Source organism: Metarhizium acridum (genome assembly GCF_019434415.1).
Source record: "Metarhizium acridum strain ARSEF 324 chromosome Unknown scaffold_29, whole genome shotgun sequence".
NCBI classification, from domain to species: Eukaryota; Fungi; Ascomycota; class Sordariomycetes; order Hypocreales; family Clavicipitaceae; genus Metarhizium; species Metarhizium acridum.
The window spans coordinates 298,181-314,851 of NW_027094017.1; the positions used below are offsets into that span (position 1 = coordinate 298,181).

A 16,671-nucleotide genomic window follows, 5' to 3' on the forward strand; every position below is an offset into this window, starting at 1 on the left:
TATATAAGAGGGATTTAGTAGGCCTAGCTATAAAGAATATTAAATTTAAAGTAAGGAAATAAAAGCTTATTCCCTATTATATTAAACCCTTTTAAATCCTAGAAACTATTAGGAAATAGGTATACTACTTAACGCTATTAGAATAATATAATTACCTTTATAACGTCTTTTATATTAGCCTATTAAAGCTATAAAAAAGGTAAGAAAATACTAGTAAAGACTCGCTTTTAATACTAAACCTTAAAGAGAATAATAAAGAGTATAAAGTTAAAGAAGTTAAGAATTAAAGAGAGTTTTAAAAAGGCACTTATTACCTAGTAAAGTAAAAAGAATAGCCCTTTAAGTATAATTAATAGGTAATTATTAAAAATATAATTAACGCACTTAAGATAATTATTACGTTTTAATAAAATAAGAATAAATAAAAAGCTAATAAAACGTTATAAGAAAAGTATAAGTAAGGGATTATTACGCGAAAATTAAATGGTTATACTTATAGTATTATTAATTTTATTTACCTTAATTTTTAAGCTAATAAACTATTAAATAAAAAATAAATGAAATAGCGCTTAAAGTATAAGGAGAACTAGTAAAAAAGCACTTAAAGCACCTTCTTTAAATAGGTTATTACTAAATTTATTAACGGTAATTACCTTTTTTACGTTATTATAAAGGCAGTAAATTACTACTATTTAAGTAATATAACCTAAGTTAAATAAGCGTAAATATAAGACTTAAGTTACTTTTTATTTATTAAAGACTTAATTATAATTCGCTTAGTAATAATTAATAAGTAAAATAATAGGGAGTTACTAATAAAGAAGTTTACTTACGCTACTAAATTATAAAGAGGGAATTTAAGTAATTAAAAGCTACTCTTAGGCTATTATATACTAGTAATAGGCACTTTAAGCGAATTAAAAGAAGAGAATTAGCTAGTAAATACATTACGATAAATTAAGGAAAAACGTATTTATAAGCTCTTTATTACACTAGTTAGCCTATAGGTAATACGCCAAGCGGTTTTAGCGTAGTTAAAGCTATAAATAATTTCTAGTAAAAGCTAGGTAAAGCGCACGCGAGTTACGCGTAAAAAAATATAACTAGTATTATTATTATTACTATTATTCTTATCTTTTAAGACTAAGGTAATTATAAGCTATTAAAGGTAGCCTAAAAGGCGTAAGAAATTAACTATATCTTTAGTTATAGTAGAGATAAGCTATATAAACGTTAGTAAAGATATAGTAAAACTATAAAGAAACCCTTTAAGTTATAAATTAACTAGATTACACGTGTTAACGCGCGTAATACACTATTAATAGCGCTTAAAGAGGCTAGTATTTAGGCTTAAGTTACTATTAAAAGTGTAAGAAATATAAAGGAGTTTAAGCTTCTTTAAAAAGCTATAATAATAGGCGTTTACCGCTATACGTAGGTAATACATGTAAAAATAACGCTTAGTATTAATATTTACTATTTTAATAGTAAATAACAGGTAATTAGCTTATTAAAATAAGGTTTTTTAAGTGAAAAAAAGGGGATTAAATAGGTAAGATAAAAAAGAATAAGGTAAGTAGTAATATTTAAGAGAGAAATAACTAGTAAAAGTATAAAGAGGCTATATTAATTTATATATATAGTTAATTACGTAATAACGCGGTTAACCTTAACTAAACGTTTAAATTATTTATATATTAATTAATAATATACTAGTATATAGCTAATAAGCAACTATTAAGGCTATTTAACGCTCGGTTAAAGTAAGGGGGGATCAGAGCTCTTACGAATATAGTAAATACAAGTGTATTGTGTATTGTATTTTATATTGTATTGTATTTTCGTGTATTGTATTTAAATACATTACATTACATTAGTAAAATACCTATAAATGTATTTTAAGGAAAAAAGACCCTTGTTTTTTCAACTTAAAATTATAAGGCTAATTATAAGGGTGATAAGAAGAAATTTTATATCATTTAAAAGAGCTAAATCAGCTCTTCAAAATGACCCACTTTTTACTATTATAAGTTACTACATTAAAAAGTTATAAGCAATTGAAAATTCGCCCCGCTTTACTTATTTTTTATTTTAAGACATAACTTTAAAGCTTAATATCTCGCTTAATATCCACATTTTAAGGTTAATTTTAAAAGATTCAAAATCACGTGATTTTTAGCTTTATTTTAATATATAATATGCTTATATAAGCATTTATTTATAATATTAAATATTTTATAGCCTTATAATACATTTATAGGTATTCTAATCTTATAATGTATTGTAATATATTATATTACAATACAATACAATACAGTATAGTAAAAAATACAAAAAATACAATACATTTAGAGGTCTGGGGGGGATAATTGTAAGGTAATTAGGGAACCCCACTTACCTATAACGCGATTAATAACGTTACGTGGAACGGGGGCTTTAAGACTATATCCCTTATATCTCACATAATTAAAAAATAGAATAAGCTTTAGTTATTATAATACAGCTACCCCTACTTTAGCTACCTGACTTCCAGTCCCTCTTATAGTCTTACAGTTAAGATGCTTGCGATATTACTAGTTAGCTCCGCTATAAATGCCCGAATTTTTAGTATAAGGATTTTAGTGTAAAAGGTTTTATAGCCGATCTTATTGCTAAAAAGGTACCTGCTAGGTATCGCAGAAAAAGTGGGTCTATTATGAAAGTGGCACCTTAGCGCACTCAAAGGGATACTCTGGTACAGTGGGTGTACTAACCTAGTACCTACCTAGCCTAGGTAGGTACCCGGTAGGTAAACCCACGCACTCCTCCCCACCCCAGCGAAAAAACCATGAGACACCTAGAAAACTTTGTGCATATTTTCAATGTTCAATAACGTGATAATTTGGGCTCTTGGTATCAGCTCAACCCGCCACCGATAGCCCATCAGCAAGCTTCTCAAAGTGCACGACAAACTACCGAGAGCATCTATAACATAGCAGCAAAGATGGCTGCTGCTGCAAACGCTCCGATGTCGTACGGGCCACCAAAACCACACGTCCTGGACGAATTAATTATGGGAGTAAGTCTCAGAGCTAGGCGACTAGCCCAGCCTTCCCTGCGCTGGAACAGGACAGAACCAAGGGTGTAAATGCACTGTTGGCTCGAGTAAATAACGGGGCATGCAGTAGAATATAGTATCACGAGTAGAACTAGGCCCTCTATCCTCTCCTCAAAGACTAACCTCACCAGCCTGATCCTCTAGACACCGACGCTAATACCTCGTAACATAGACAAATAGCAGCAGTATCGTCTCTAAGCGCAGCGTGGAGAAGCTGTATTACCCCGAAGAACCGCATTACTTCCGCTACTTCGTGAAAAAGTTCCAGAGACGTTCACCACTCATCAATCGAGGATATTGGCTGAGACTCAGGGCCATTGATGTTGTGATTAGACAATTTCTATTCGAGAACCGAACCACCAAAAAGATTGTGATCAATCTCGGGTGTGGCAGGTGAGTACGGGACAAAGATAAACATACTTGTCAGTCTGGGTACCTTGATACTGGATGAACTGACACGTCCCATGCTTATTAATATAGCGACGTCCTCCCATGGCAATCACACGCTCGACATGCCTCGCTCTGCGACGATGTATTATTTGTGGATATAGACTATCCTGACTTGATGCTCAAAAAGCGATCAATAGTGCTGGAAACACCCCAACTGCGAGAAATTTTGGGAGAAAATTTTGTTGTTAGCCAATCGAATGAGGATCAGATTCTCCTTCAAAGTGATCGATATTGTCAAATCGGGTGTGATCTTCGAGAAATTTCAAGACTGAGAGATTCGTTAGAGACACTTTCTTCTTTAGCTGACTGCCCTGTACTATTTGTCGCAGAGGTATCCATCACCTATATGGACACAAAGTTTGCCGATGCTTTGATTCAATGGTCAAGTAGTGTTGGGAAAGGTGAGTTAAACACTGTGGACGATACAATGAAGTTGGACAAATGGCAATCAAACCAGCCAATATCCGATTGGAAACGGAATGCGCACAGAGAGGAATACTGGAACTATCTGCTTACTTGAACCACAGCGGAATTTTGCCTTTTAGAGCAATTATTGCCCCATGGACCGGATCATCCGTTTGCGGAAACCATGCTCAGTCACTTTGACAAACTCAAGACACCACCAAAATCAGTGAGCAAATATCCAACCCTTGCCAAGCAAGTCAGCAGATTCACGGGCCTGGGCTACTCAAATGTCAATATTTGGGACCTATGGGAAGCTTGGTCAAGCGCAAAATTCGTAAGCAGCTCTGAAAGAGCGGCCCTGGACATCATAGAGCCCTTTGACGAATGGGAGGAGTTCGTATTATTCGGACGACACTACTTTGTCCTTCATGCCTCTGCCACGTATCAACAGGAGAAGATCCCAGTTTCACCAAAATACAACCACAGAGAGTCGTCTGAAAAAGAAAGCATATTTCACGTTTCGATGGTCAAGCATGATGTACAAACATCTAAGAGGCGATTTGGAGACGTACTCGCGATCACGGACCCTACTGGAGCCGCATATGCTGTTCATATAATGGGATTGGGAACAGCTGGCAGAGAAGAATCATACGATATTTACAGTCTAGATGGAAAAATGGATATGCCCAGTGTTCCCATTACTGGACCGCCCCCGCGCATGTGCCACTCGATAACTGACTTGGGAGACTATGGCATGCTGTTGGTCGGTGGTCGCACTTCCCCAGCCAATACTTTATCGGACTGCTGGGTTCTTAATAAAGGGTCGTTGTGCAAATGGGTACCTACCTCAAGTCTTCCAATTCCATTATTCAGACACGCGGCAGTCCGCCTTCGCGGCAGCTCTCTTGCCCTTATCGTTGGTGGCAAAACGGGTCCAGCCACAATGTCGGAAGACTGCTACGTTTTCCATGCGACAAAAGGCTGGTCGAAATGTGAAATCTTGGGAGAGGCACCCGGACCTTTGTTTGGTGCGGTGCTGTGCAATTCACATGCTCGCCTCACATCCGATGGCATATTTACCGGCCTGCTCGCTGGTGGGATCGGGCAAGATGGTTTGATAAGCTCAAAGAAGTATAGATGGGAGCTCGATAATAATGACTCACAGGTAAAGGAAAGAGCGACCCTGTCCTGAAAAAAAGATTGTAGCTAACTGTACTCTCGTCCAGCCAACCATTCGATTTATCAAGTATGAGGAGGAGTTGGATCAACTGGAGGATCTTGCGGTGTTTGGAGCGAAAACAGTTGATCTAGAGTTACAAACATTGGTATGTGGAGGAGTTGGAGCGAGTTCCGAGTCACAGGGTCAAAGCATCCTTATAGTACACATGCCCAATAATGATGCGTATGCTGTGTCCAAGATGGGCACTTGCCCTCAGGGCGAGGCTCTGCCATTTATGGTCGGATCAGCCATAATGGAGGCCGAAGGCAGCATTGTGATACTTGGCGGTGGAGCGACGTGCTTCTCAATGGGTACTTTTTGGGAAACTGGAGTCTTCCAGCTCTCCTTCAAGGGCAAAGAAGATGGCTTGGGGAGTTGCGGATTCACGAGACAGGGACCTCCGAAAGTACGCTTTTTGGCGTCGCAAAGGATCATCAGTAGCACGAGGCGAACGGTGCCGCAGGAGGCGAATCTGGAAAAGGCGACTGTTGCAACAATCCCTCGCATTCGCCTGGAAAATCCAGCCCAGTTCGAAGACATTTTGCGGACCGGGCTGCCAGTTATTATCTCGAATGCCAACTTCGGTGACTGTGTCCAGAAGTGGACACCTTCGTATATGATAGACCAAATTGGGTACAATACCAAGGTATGTGATTTTTTGGGCAAGCTTTTGGCCACAATTTGTAGATAAAACTGATATTCCTAGGTTGTCGCACATGAATGCAAACATGATCATGAAAGAATGGACTTCAACTCAAAGAATTTCCGCTACATTACTGAGCCTTTTGGCACAGTTATGGAGCGTGCCGAGGCCGGCGAAAGGATTTACTTACGCGCACTATCTCGAGACAAGCCGTCAGAACGACCAGCTAATATCCAAGATGACTTTCCGGAATTAGCTGAAGATTTTTGTCTCCCAAGGGAGCTGGACTCGGCCAACCAGTGCCTATTCAGCTCTGTTCTTAGAGTATCGGGGCGTATAAATATGTGGCTGCACTATGATGTATGTTTCCAAATATGTGCGTCCACATAGTATGCGGATATGCTAATCGCTCTATTTCCTCTATTAGGTCATGGCCAATGTCTATGCCCAAGTGGCAGGATCAAAGCGTATGGTACTGTTCCCTCCTCGCGATGTAGAACACTTGCTGTTTGCTCCCGGAGCATCTAGTTCAAGCCTCGACGTCTTTTCAGAGTTAGAAACGTCGCGGATGGCGGCGACACACCCGTACGAAGCAGTGCTTGGTCCGGGAGACATGATATTTCTTCCCCCATGCTGGCCACACGCAGCTGCAACGCTCACGGACTGGGGCATAGCTGTAAATGTCTTCTTTCGAGACTTGGAAAGCGGATACGCTATTGGCAGGGATGTGTATGGTAACCGAGACCTCGCTGCGTATGAGAAGGGGCGGCTAGAAGTTGCCCGTATGGGGAAAAGCTTTCAACATCTGCCACTGGAGACGCGTCGATTTTACCTGAAACGATTGGCAGAGGAACTAGAATTGACTGCTGAAGGGGTATAGATAGATAAATCTTGTGTGCGCCATTGACCTTTCAAGTGGACCAAAGTAACGACGAGCCGACGTGGGAAGTGCGTGGCAAAAAGGGGTTGATCAGATGACCTGCTCTCCTATACAAAGCGACATTCTATTGTCACTATTGTACACTGGAATGTTTTACTCTTTAATCTGGGGGTAGGATAAGATCTCTCTTGAACCGTGGAGGAAGTCGTCAACAGTGTGCAGCATGCCAGTCCAACGTATCTCACTTACTACCAAACGAGCTGGCAACACCCTGTCGCCAATGACGCCTAATAGTTCGTGGGGTGACAAGCTCAAGTAGTCCAGTCCATTCTGGTTTAAAGTTTGACGTGCCCCCCCCCCTTCCGCAGTGTCTTTGATGTGAACCAGCAAGTTACAAGCTGAAACCTGTGAAAATAGGGTAAACGAGTCACCGCAGTGCCACCATCACAGCTGGTGCCGAGCTGTTCATTTTGTCTCTTGGGGTCACAAATGGCATCCAGCCTGAATTGACAATACCCGAGGCAAATTGACACATGTCGCATCACCTGGAATGGACCTCCATCAATAGAAGCGACACGGCCCCAATACACTAATTCAATTGATTGAGGACCGTTCATCAGATCCGCGACCAAGTTCATACTCCTGGAGAAGGAGCTCGCGGCGTTAAAGTCGGTGGTCACCATCACCAAGTGAAGCACAGCTTTAGCAATACCACCTGTGCACGCACCGCATACGAGTCAAACGAAAACCAAGGATTGAGTATCTGCAGTCGACCAACTTTCTCAACTTTGAAGTCTACCCAATCACCAGTCCGTTTCCACCGCTGCTGCCACGTAACTTCATTCAACTCAGTGCAGCCCTAGACCTTGCGTTGTAACATTGGGGTGACCGCCGACTCCTTGGCTGGAACAAGCACTTTCAATCATGTCACCTGCTGCTAGTCGTGCCATTAGGCGGCTCATTATTCCCAGCGTATTTGTAGCTGGTGGAGGAGCACTGATGTGCAGCTACAGACCTCGAAATATTCCGGGCTCCTCCTCTGCTGCAGTTCCGCCACCTACTTGCGGTCCAGATGGATCCATTACCATGCCACGGTTCCCGAGCATCAAGTCACGACGTGAATAACTGGCAGACTTGCGTCGAAGTGCCGATCCGGATACCGGGAACGAATACGATATGCTGATTATTGGAGGAGGAGCTACAGGTGCTGGCGTAGCGCTTGATGCTGCAACTCGCGGCATGAGAGTAGCCCTTGTCGAACGAGATGATTTCAGCAGTGGCACAAGTAGCAAGAGTACCAAGCTTGTGCATGGAGGTGTCCGCTACCTAGAAAAAGCAGTGTGGAATCTCGACTATAGCCAGTATCAACTCGTCAAGGAAGCACTAAAGGAAAGGAAATACTTCTTACAGACCGCTCTGCTGCCTCTTGATAAGTGGTGGAAAGCGCGCCTTACTATTGGGCGGGCACCAAGTTTTACGACTTCTTGGCCGGCAGCGAAGGAATCGAAAGCTCCTATTTCTTGACTCGGCGCAAAGCTCTCGAGGCATTCCCTATGCTGAAGCAGACGGATTTGGTTGGGACACTAGTCTATTACGATGGAGCGCACAACGACTCGCGGATGAATGTTTCAATTGCCATAACTGCAGCTCTTTATGGCGCACAGTTGCCAACCATGCTCAAGTCACCGGCCTCACCAAAGATGATCATGGACGTCTTTGCGGAGCTGAAATCAAGGATCTCATCGCCGCTCAAGACGGCGGACCGGTGGAAGAGTTTACAGTGCGAGCGAAGTGCATAGTCAATTGTACCGGCCCATTTACCGACTCGATAAGAAAGATGGACGACCAAGAGTGCAAGGAAATTGTTGCTCCTTCTTCTGGCGTACACGTCATTCTTCCCGGTTACTACAGCCCTGGAAAAATGGGACTTCTTGATCCTTCTACATCTGATGGCCGTGTTATCTTCTTTCTCCCATGGCAAGGCAATACCATCGCAGGCACCACTGATTCACCAGCGCCAATTTCATCCACTCCGCTACCGGATGAGGACTCTGTCAAGTGGATACTTGGAGAAATCAGCCAGTATCTGTCTCCGGAGATCAATGTGCGCCGAGGGGATGTGCTGGCGGCATGGTCTGGAATCCGGCCGTTGGTCAAAGATCCAAAGGCCAAGAACACAGAATATCTGGTACGCAACCATCTTGTTGACATATCCCCGTCTGGTCTCTTGACTTGTGCTGGTGGGAAGTGGACTACTTATCGCCAAATGGCAGAGGACTGTGTCGACGCTGCCATCAAAGAGTTTCAACTTAGTCCTAGTCCTGTTATCAACGCACCACGCGTCAGTGACACTGAAGTGATTGACGACGGTGCTATTTTGGATGGCTCCTGCCAGACTCACAAGGTTCGCTTGATAGGCGCCCATGGTTTTAGCAGAACACTTTTCATACCAATTATTCAGCATTTTGGCGTTGAGACGGAAGTAGCCAAGCATTTGACGGAAAGCTATGGGGATCGGGCCTGGACTGTTGCAGGACTGTGTAGGCTGACTGGCCAGAGATTTCCGGCTCGAGGAGAGCGTATATCACGCTTGTATCCATTTGTGAACGGTGAGGTTCGTTATGCAGTAAGGCACGAGTTTGCCCAGACAGCTGTTGACGTTTTGGCACGCCGAACCCGGCTCGCTTTCTTGAATGCGCAGGCAGCTCTGGAGGCGCTCCCTGGCGCAATCGATATCATGACCGAGGAGCTTGGTTGGGATTGTCAGCGCCAAGATCTTGAATGAAAAGATGGTAAGCATGTTCCTCTCCTCTGTCCCTTGGTTGGATGCGTGCCCCCGTCGGCACTGCAGTTCCTAAATGACCAAAATTTTGAAAGAGCAAGGCGGAAAGACCCTGCCTATACACGACAAGCATAACCCGCTTTAGAAGTGATGCGATTTACGCTAACCAAACGATCGTAGCTGTGGCTTTTTTGAAATCCATGGGCCTGCCGCAACCAATGCTTTCGGCTTCAAGGAGGCAGGTAGAGACACATCAGCTAGATTTTGCAAATTCACTTGAGTGGAGCATGTATTCTCGGCACGATAAGCCCGTTGATGGTTGACTCGTTGACGAAAACACGCAATGATTGGATTCCTGGAATGCTCTGGGTCGTGGCAGGTAATTCTTCTTATTTCTTGAACGATTTTTAAGACTCGGGTTCTGAGAAAATGAAGTGGAAGTTAAGAGCTAAATGTAAATAATAGGCGCAATCAAAGCGATGGGGTGACAATTCTGGGTGGAAAATGCCGGCGCTCGTAATACCAGGCCGACCACGAGACTTGATCTTGGTCTGTCGCGGAGTTTGGTATGGCATGAGAAAGTCCGAAGCATCTGTGAGTTTACTGCAGATGAGACTGAACTTTTGAGAGAAGTGGAGGGACCTCTACAAGCCTTTCTTGGGGACTCTTATATTTCCTCTCGCCTAGCTAGGTGCTTTTGATCTCGTGTAGCTTACTGGTGGTATCATGCTGTGCAATACTCCGGGTGCGACCCAGACGAGTACATGCTTATAGGAAGGGCATTGGCTCCGATTGAGACCATTTACTTCGGCTCTTCGGTGTTTTGAGCTCCGCGCTCTACATCTACATGTACAAACAGGCTGGACGTAGTGGGTTTGCGTGGAGCAGGCATAAATCGTCTTTCATAAGAGCTCGTATCCCATGCATACCGTTGCAATCTTCCACTTACTTTCAAGCTTGTCGCGACAGCATCAGTAAGGCACATATATTACTGGGTGCTCAGAGAGCGATATAAGACTCCTTTCGCCCAGTCTCAGATGAAAGGTTTTATTCGTCCCCACATTCTTATCCATGATCAAAAGCACAAGGGGGAAAGAATCCAAGGGTCAAAGACTGCGGAGTGCGACATGGGCTGAGTCCCCAGGCCAGGATACTACGAATTGCTCGCCAGCAACAGTATGGGCTTCACTACCGGGGTTCAAGAGGCAGAGGGTACTTGAAAAGACAAAAACGCGGTGGTACTATACCAAAAGGAACGACAGTTGGGCTGCAAGTGGAGCAAGATCCATAAGCTGACGCTCGTGGAGGATATCTAGGCATCTTCTGACAGAGCAGTGTAGACTTTGCAATGCTTTGGCGCTGTAGCTGATTGTACGAGAGGATGGTATCCAGTAATTTCAACTCAAACGTGGCTCAAAATTATGGTAACTCGATTCGAAATGATGGCCACACGTGTCGCGAGATCGGCTGCAGGCAATGGGCTAATTCTGGTGAATAAACTCGTTGGCGGGAGGGATCTCATGGATGATGGCCGGCCTTCGCCCTAAGGTGAGTGGAGAAGGCTCGAGCATAATGTGACCTACGGTGACCTACCAACGCGCTCCGAGATGAAGACGACGAAGGGTCGACTCACTGTGCACTGTGCCTGCTAACATGATATCGGATTGAAAGCCAGGATATCTGGGTTTGTTGTTTATCCCTAGGTGCCATGGCTTTCATGCAACAAGAATTTACACGGCAAGTTTAGAACATCCATGTATCGTCGTGTATCATTATCTCTTCTAGTAAACGACAACATATCCTGGTAACAGGAAAAAATAAAACAATCAAGAATTCCTCGGTGTGTACACTACCCCAAGCTAAACTCCATGGTATACTATGCCTCTCTATGATGCTTAAATCTCCGTAGATGCAACTCCGTTGTCATGATGAAACGCTAACGCTAATGATGATTGACGTCGTCCTTCGATCCCGAACCTAGTTGGTCCCTGCTCGAGTCAAAACCGAAACTCCCGGCTCCAATACGTTGGTGTGATGTGTACATGAGAAAAGAAAAAAATCCGAGCATCCATTCATATGGACAGGAAGTTGAATCCGCTGCTCAGGTCCTCGTGGCAGTCTCTTGACTTTACATTGAATGCAATAACAACGAAATCGACCAAGAGCATTCGGAACTGTTTTTAAAACAGTGGCGGCCGGCAATTTCGTTTGTATGGGTTTCCATCAAGGCAAACAGCCAGTGACGAACAATTGTATTGGAAAGGCCATATACGAAACATTCCGTCATTTGGTAATGCTTGTGAAATAGCTCGAGGCGGAACAAAACAACTTCTTGTCACGGTAGCTCCTTCAAGGGTGGCTGTGACTTGGTTCCCCAATAGCCGCGTCATAATCAGAAGATGAGGATGTTGGGGTTGACCGACGACTAGAGGTTTTTCGACTAAATCCCAATTTTTCGCCAACTTTTTTCCAACCTTTATTATGCGCAGCCATGGCACGTTGAAAGCCGCCTGGAGAGGAATTGAACGTGTACTCTGAAGTTGGAGGAGTAGTCGGAGGGGTCATGGGTTCTGGCCCAGATGGTGAATTGCTATCACTATCATCGGTAAGGCTGTCGAAGTCGGCTGAATGAGGAGAAGCTACTGAACGTCGGGGTTGATCTGAATGTTGGGCGGTGTTTTGAGACCGGCGGCGTTGGTGGTGTTGGCTACTGTCGTCATTCTGGCCCATGAAATGAAGAGGGGCGACAGACTGCAAGAACGGAACCAAAAGGGAGTCATTCATAAGTTCGTAAATGATTCGACCAGCCTCTTCCAATTCTGCGGGATGCGGAGCAGCCGGACCGCTAGGCAGACTAAGGAGACGATCTCTGACGCGGGCCGGAATATTCACCTCCCTAGGTGCACAGGGAACAATATACACCTCCATGAGTTTGTCCCACAAACCGCACACACGTGCATTGCTTTCCTGAGATGGAGGGTTTTCTGCGGCAAGTTGGTCGTAGAACGCAGCATATCGCTGTGAGTCGAGAGTGAACTCCAGCGTTTCCATGCAATGGTTTTGTGACAGATATGCCATGAAAGCGCTCAAGGTCCAGGGGGGTGGGGAGACGTCGAGCAAAATCTCAGTTAATGTTGGAGGTCTAGTTGCCATCTCGATGGGTTGAGGCGATGGCGAAGGTGACATATAAATGCCGCTAACGTGGCGGGAAGACGTAGGACTGAAAGAACAGCAATCCTCAAATGCGGATAGAGGCGGGGAAACGTGTTCTTTTCGTATCGGTATAGTTAGATAGACTGGAGATGTTCGCCGTAACCTGGGTTTGACCATGTCTACTCAGCACTCGGATGAGTATGAAGCCTACCCGCTGGGTGATGGCAGACAAGAGATAGTATAGCCGACCGGAGTGAAGTGTCGAGCCGAGCGGACAATTTCGTCGGGAGACTGGGCGGACGTGGGAGCAACAGACGACTGGTTGGGTCTCCCAACTAATGCCCTCCAATTTCGGGTTCTGTGTTGTTGCCGCCTTGTAAAGCTAGTCGACCAAGAGAAAAAGGAAAGCAAAGGAAGAGAGGGAAAAAAAAAATAACAATAATAAACAAAGAAGTTTTCCCCTGCGACGCAGACAAGCCTGCGAAGTATTCGGGCGGGGTAGGATTGCGTGGTCTGAAAGTTGCAACAAATCCCCCCTTCTGTGTAATATCGGGATACGTTTGATTCCAGCTGCTGGCGTGGCTAATAAATGTGAAGCAGATGACCAAGGTGGCTGGGGGAACTCCAGTCAAGATGAAACCTGTAGTCAGACATGCATAAAGTCCTGCTGCAAAAGAACAGTCCGTGGACACACAAAATGTTGCCGATACTGCAGACTCGAAATCAGAAAAGCGCGCGCATCCGCAAGTCTATACAAAGACAGTTTGGCTAGGCACCGAACGAGGGCTTCAAGGTCTGGTATTGATTGGTGTCGACGGGAAGTTTGCGAGATGCCGGGTGTCGTAGCTGGTGACTAACCCTAAGATCCCCAGGGTGTTCTTGACTACCGCTAAGCACTGTGACGACGCTGCGCTTCACGTTCTCGGCCTGATACACGTGTGAAAAAGGGTGCTGATTTGTTGACGTTGTCGCGATGTAGCCGGTAGGGTTTTGTGCTGCAAAAGGTTGGCAGAGTGCAGGCTGAGGCGAGGGCCCAGGTTGGAACGTGGCTAGGAAATGGAGACGGTCGAGGAGAATGGAGCAGGAAGGGGAGCGACAAACGTTCAGCAACGTGCTTGGGATACCGAGAAGGGTAAAAAAAGGAAGAGACCAGTACGACCAGCTAGAATGGGGGATGCGACATGTATGTATGTAAGGGCGACGGAGGTGAGGAGTCGGTGGGGGGTGGATGAGGATGAGCACAAGAGACTTGACGATTTGATGATGGCAGATGGTTCAGTAGTGTTAGTGTGTGTACATAATGCGGGCACAGGACCATGTCCGAGAGGAGCGGCGACGGCGAAGGAGCAGGGGGGGATCTAAGGCGGCGGCGGACAGTCGGCAGTGGAGGAAAGCAGAGAGGATGGCCCTTGGAAGAGGTGGGGCGGAGGGGGCACCTGGAGGGGGCAGGCATTGAGAGAACAGGCCGTCGAGGCCGTCGAGGCCAACCAGTCCAACCAATCCAACCAAGCCTACCAGGTCCTTGCTTGTGCGTGCCACCAGCCCGCGCTAGGAACTAGCATTTGGGCAGGGAGGCAGGGACAGACAGCAGAGAGAGGCAGGGAGGGCTGTGGGCTGCTGTGGGCTGGAGAGACACCAGTTGACCAGTCAAGTCTGGTTGGCGACGGCATAGAACTTTGGAACATTGGAAGGCATCAAGGCAAACAGCTCCGCCCACCGCCCATGCGCGAACCGGCACGCAAGGCCATGCGTACGTGCAGGTACTTCAGGACGTCCTCTTCTCATCAAACGTTGTCGGTAGCCACCAGAACGAACTCTCGAGCCTTGAATGCTCGTCATGCACGCCACCGCAGTTGCAACCACGATTGAACGGCCGACAAGGGGTGTATCTGTGATGTGTGTCTGGGGGCAAGAAGGGCGAAGGCCCGGGGGGGTTCTGAAACGTGAAGATTTGTTTGTTTACTGGGTTCAACATGGAAGCTTCCAGGACGAGAACCGACTTTGCATTCGTGAACCCCCTCCTGTACGAGTGAGCACATCGGCTCCAAGCTGGAGAACGGAGAAGAGCCTGCATTCAAGAGTTACATCCCGCCACCTGAGAGGATGATCATCGTAAGATGTAGAAACTATGTGCATGTGACCTTTTTCCGGCGGTAGAACGTTCGTCAGTTGATAGTAATTGTTAGTACCACCACTTGTCTGGCGTTCTGCTGAGCCAGAACGGTCTCGAGCGTGCGATAGCGCATCTATCGCATTGCAACTACACCTTGAGTGCTCCGATTGTCTGAGGGCATGCATACATAGCTGTGTCGCACAGATCTGGCATCACACAGCATTTTCAACCTTGACTAGCTCCAAGTACGTAGAGATTCCGTTTCAATGTTTCACAAACTCGAGCGAGAGTAGTAATACACAATGGCAAACCTGTGGTCCGTGAAACCGGCGGGCAGAGGGGTAGTTATTGTATGACTACATCCTGTACATCTTCGTGTTACGTTCTCTCCGTTCCTCACGCCCGCTCTGTTGACGGCAAATTGACAGCAGCGGCCTCTACTCCTCATAACGTCAACACGTGGCCGACGACATTTGGGACTCTGTTCAAACGGCTCAGACGGTTTGGCAAGCACGCAATCAAGCAAGCCAAGCAGACAGAGACAAGATTGAACCCTGACATGGGCCTTACTCGCCGGGTGGATTCCGTGCCCCGCTTCCCCCGACGTTTGCCTGTTTCAAAGATGCTCAAGTGATTTTTGCTGGTCGCCAGTATGCGCTAGAATGGCGCTAGAAACCAGTTCCCAGGTGGATGCTGGCAAGGACACGGTCGCCTGCTGTATTACGTACCCAAGAGACCAAAAGGAGGCGAAAAAAAAAAAAAAAGGATCTTGACTCCGTTGGCTCCGTATTTGGTCGTCTGCCATCCAGTCATACGTCTAGCTTGGATATTTTAATATGGGGCAGAAGATTCTCTGGAAGAGGCGCACGGGTCACACTGAGGCAGGTGGCATCGTCCAAGTAAGATGATTGGCCCTGGACGAACTTAGAAATCACGTCTGGCTACGGAGTACCTGTGACTCTTTTCCCTATCCTTGTCCCATTCCAATCGAATGACGAGGAGGCCGAAGGCGGCAAGATCGTCAGACCACACAGCCCTGTCTGACGCCCAAAACGCCGCAAAGTTTTGCAGGTGCTGAGATTACTTGACTGTTTGACAGCGCTAAAACGTTGGAAACATGGGAACATTCAAGGCTTTTTTATTTTATTATTCTTTATATATATGTATATATATATTTTGCCTTCGTAGGACGGCGTCTGCCTGCATCTTTACTGCTGCGTAAATCATCTTCACGTGAACCTTGAGTGAAAACTATCAATTTCGAGAAGACTAGCCCCGTTATTAACACACATCAACAAACTCATACTGAAGGACTGTCCACAGCCTCTCCCGCTCCTGGCTTCCTTGATGTCGCAAACGGGTTGAGGGCATCCAATAAAGGAAGAGGGGAAAATTCCACTCGTTAACACATCCCCTCCCCATTGGCCCTCAATGATGTCTCTGGGAGAGGTTGTTTGGACGGAAACCATGGTCTGATAACTACCGCCTAGGTAGTGATCTTCCCGAGCATGGTTTTCTGCGACCCTGGCGTCACATCGCCACATCTCGTAGTTCACCAACTAGTCGTCATGGCATTCTGCACGTGAATAATCACCATCACCACATCATCTCGGCTAGATATCGTGCTATGACTTGACGAGTGCGTGCAGCCAGCTGCTGTGCTCGTCCGTTCGGGACATGGTGCGCTGACAAATTGGTATGACAATATGCCCGCCGTGCCTCTTGTCACCTACTTTACAATTCCTCTGCCCCGCCGAAAGTCCAGTCGATCTATTGTAGGCGTGCGTGGGCTCCAATAGTATTGCAGTATTGCAAGAAAGAGAACTTTGTCAATTCTGTTGCCTCCCGCCGTGCTTCAAATCCCCAGACCATGGGAGGTGAGCTAAGGGACGGAGCCCGGCCGAGAGACAAAATGTCCGTTGTACGTAG

The 16,671-nt window shown here is 45.8% G+C and overlaps 5 protein-coding genes across 5 annotated transcripts; 4 read left to right on the forward strand and 1 right to left on the reverse strand.

Moving 5' to 3' along the window:
* Window positions 1–2,983: 2,983 nt before the first annotated feature.
* PPM2_1 (tRNA methyltransferase ppm2) lies at window positions 2,984–3,494 on the forward strand (the record flags this gene model as incomplete). Its single annotated transcript, XM_066118032.1, has 2 exons — window positions 2,984–3,058; window positions 3,270–3,494. 2 exons carry the CDS (start codon window positions 2,984–2,986, stop codon window positions 3,492–3,494), a joined length of 300 nt encoding a protein of 99 aa, XP_065976630.1.
* A 168-nt stretch (window positions 3,495–3,662) lies between these two features.
* On the forward strand, window positions 3,663–4,067 carry PPM2_2 (tRNA methyltransferase ppm2; the record flags this gene model as incomplete). The annotated part of the gene is made up of 1 exon (XM_066118033.1): window positions 3,663–4,067. One exon carries the CDS (start codon window positions 3,663–3,665, stop codon window positions 4,065–4,067), a length of 405 nt encoding a protein of 134 aa, XP_065976631.1.
* Window positions 4,068–4,136: 69 nt separating this feature from the next.
* On the forward strand, window positions 4,137–6,694 carry PPM2_3 (tRNA methyltransferase ppm2; the record flags this gene model as incomplete). The annotated part of the gene is made up of 4 exons (XM_007816216.2): window positions 4,137–5,117; window positions 5,179–5,817; window positions 5,878–6,174; window positions 6,242–6,694. 4 exons carry the CDS (start codon window positions 4,137–4,139, stop codon window positions 6,692–6,694), a joined length of 2,370 nt encoding a protein of 789 aa, XP_007814407.2.
* Window positions 6,695–7,870: 1,176 nt separating this feature from the next.
* On the forward strand, window positions 7,871–9,479 carry GUT2_1 (mitochondrial glycerol-3-phosphate dehydrogenase; the record flags this gene model as incomplete). The annotated part of the gene is made up of 2 exons (XM_066118034.1): window positions 7,871–8,165; window positions 8,359–9,479. 2 exons carry the CDS (start codon window positions 7,871–7,873, stop codon window positions 9,477–9,479), a joined length of 1,416 nt encoding a protein of 471 aa, XP_065976632.1.
* Window positions 9,480–14,394: 4,915 nt separating this feature from the next.
* J3458_004143 (uncharacterized protein) lies at window positions 14,395–14,703 on the reverse strand (the record flags this gene model as incomplete). Its single annotated transcript, XM_066118035.1, has 1 exon — window positions 14,395–14,703. The coding sequence occupies one exon, from the start codon at window positions 14,701–14,703 to the stop codon at window positions 14,395–14,397; it is 309 nt and encodes a 102-aa protein (XP_065976633.1).
* Between the last annotated feature and the right edge of the window lie 1,968 nt (window positions 14,704–16,671).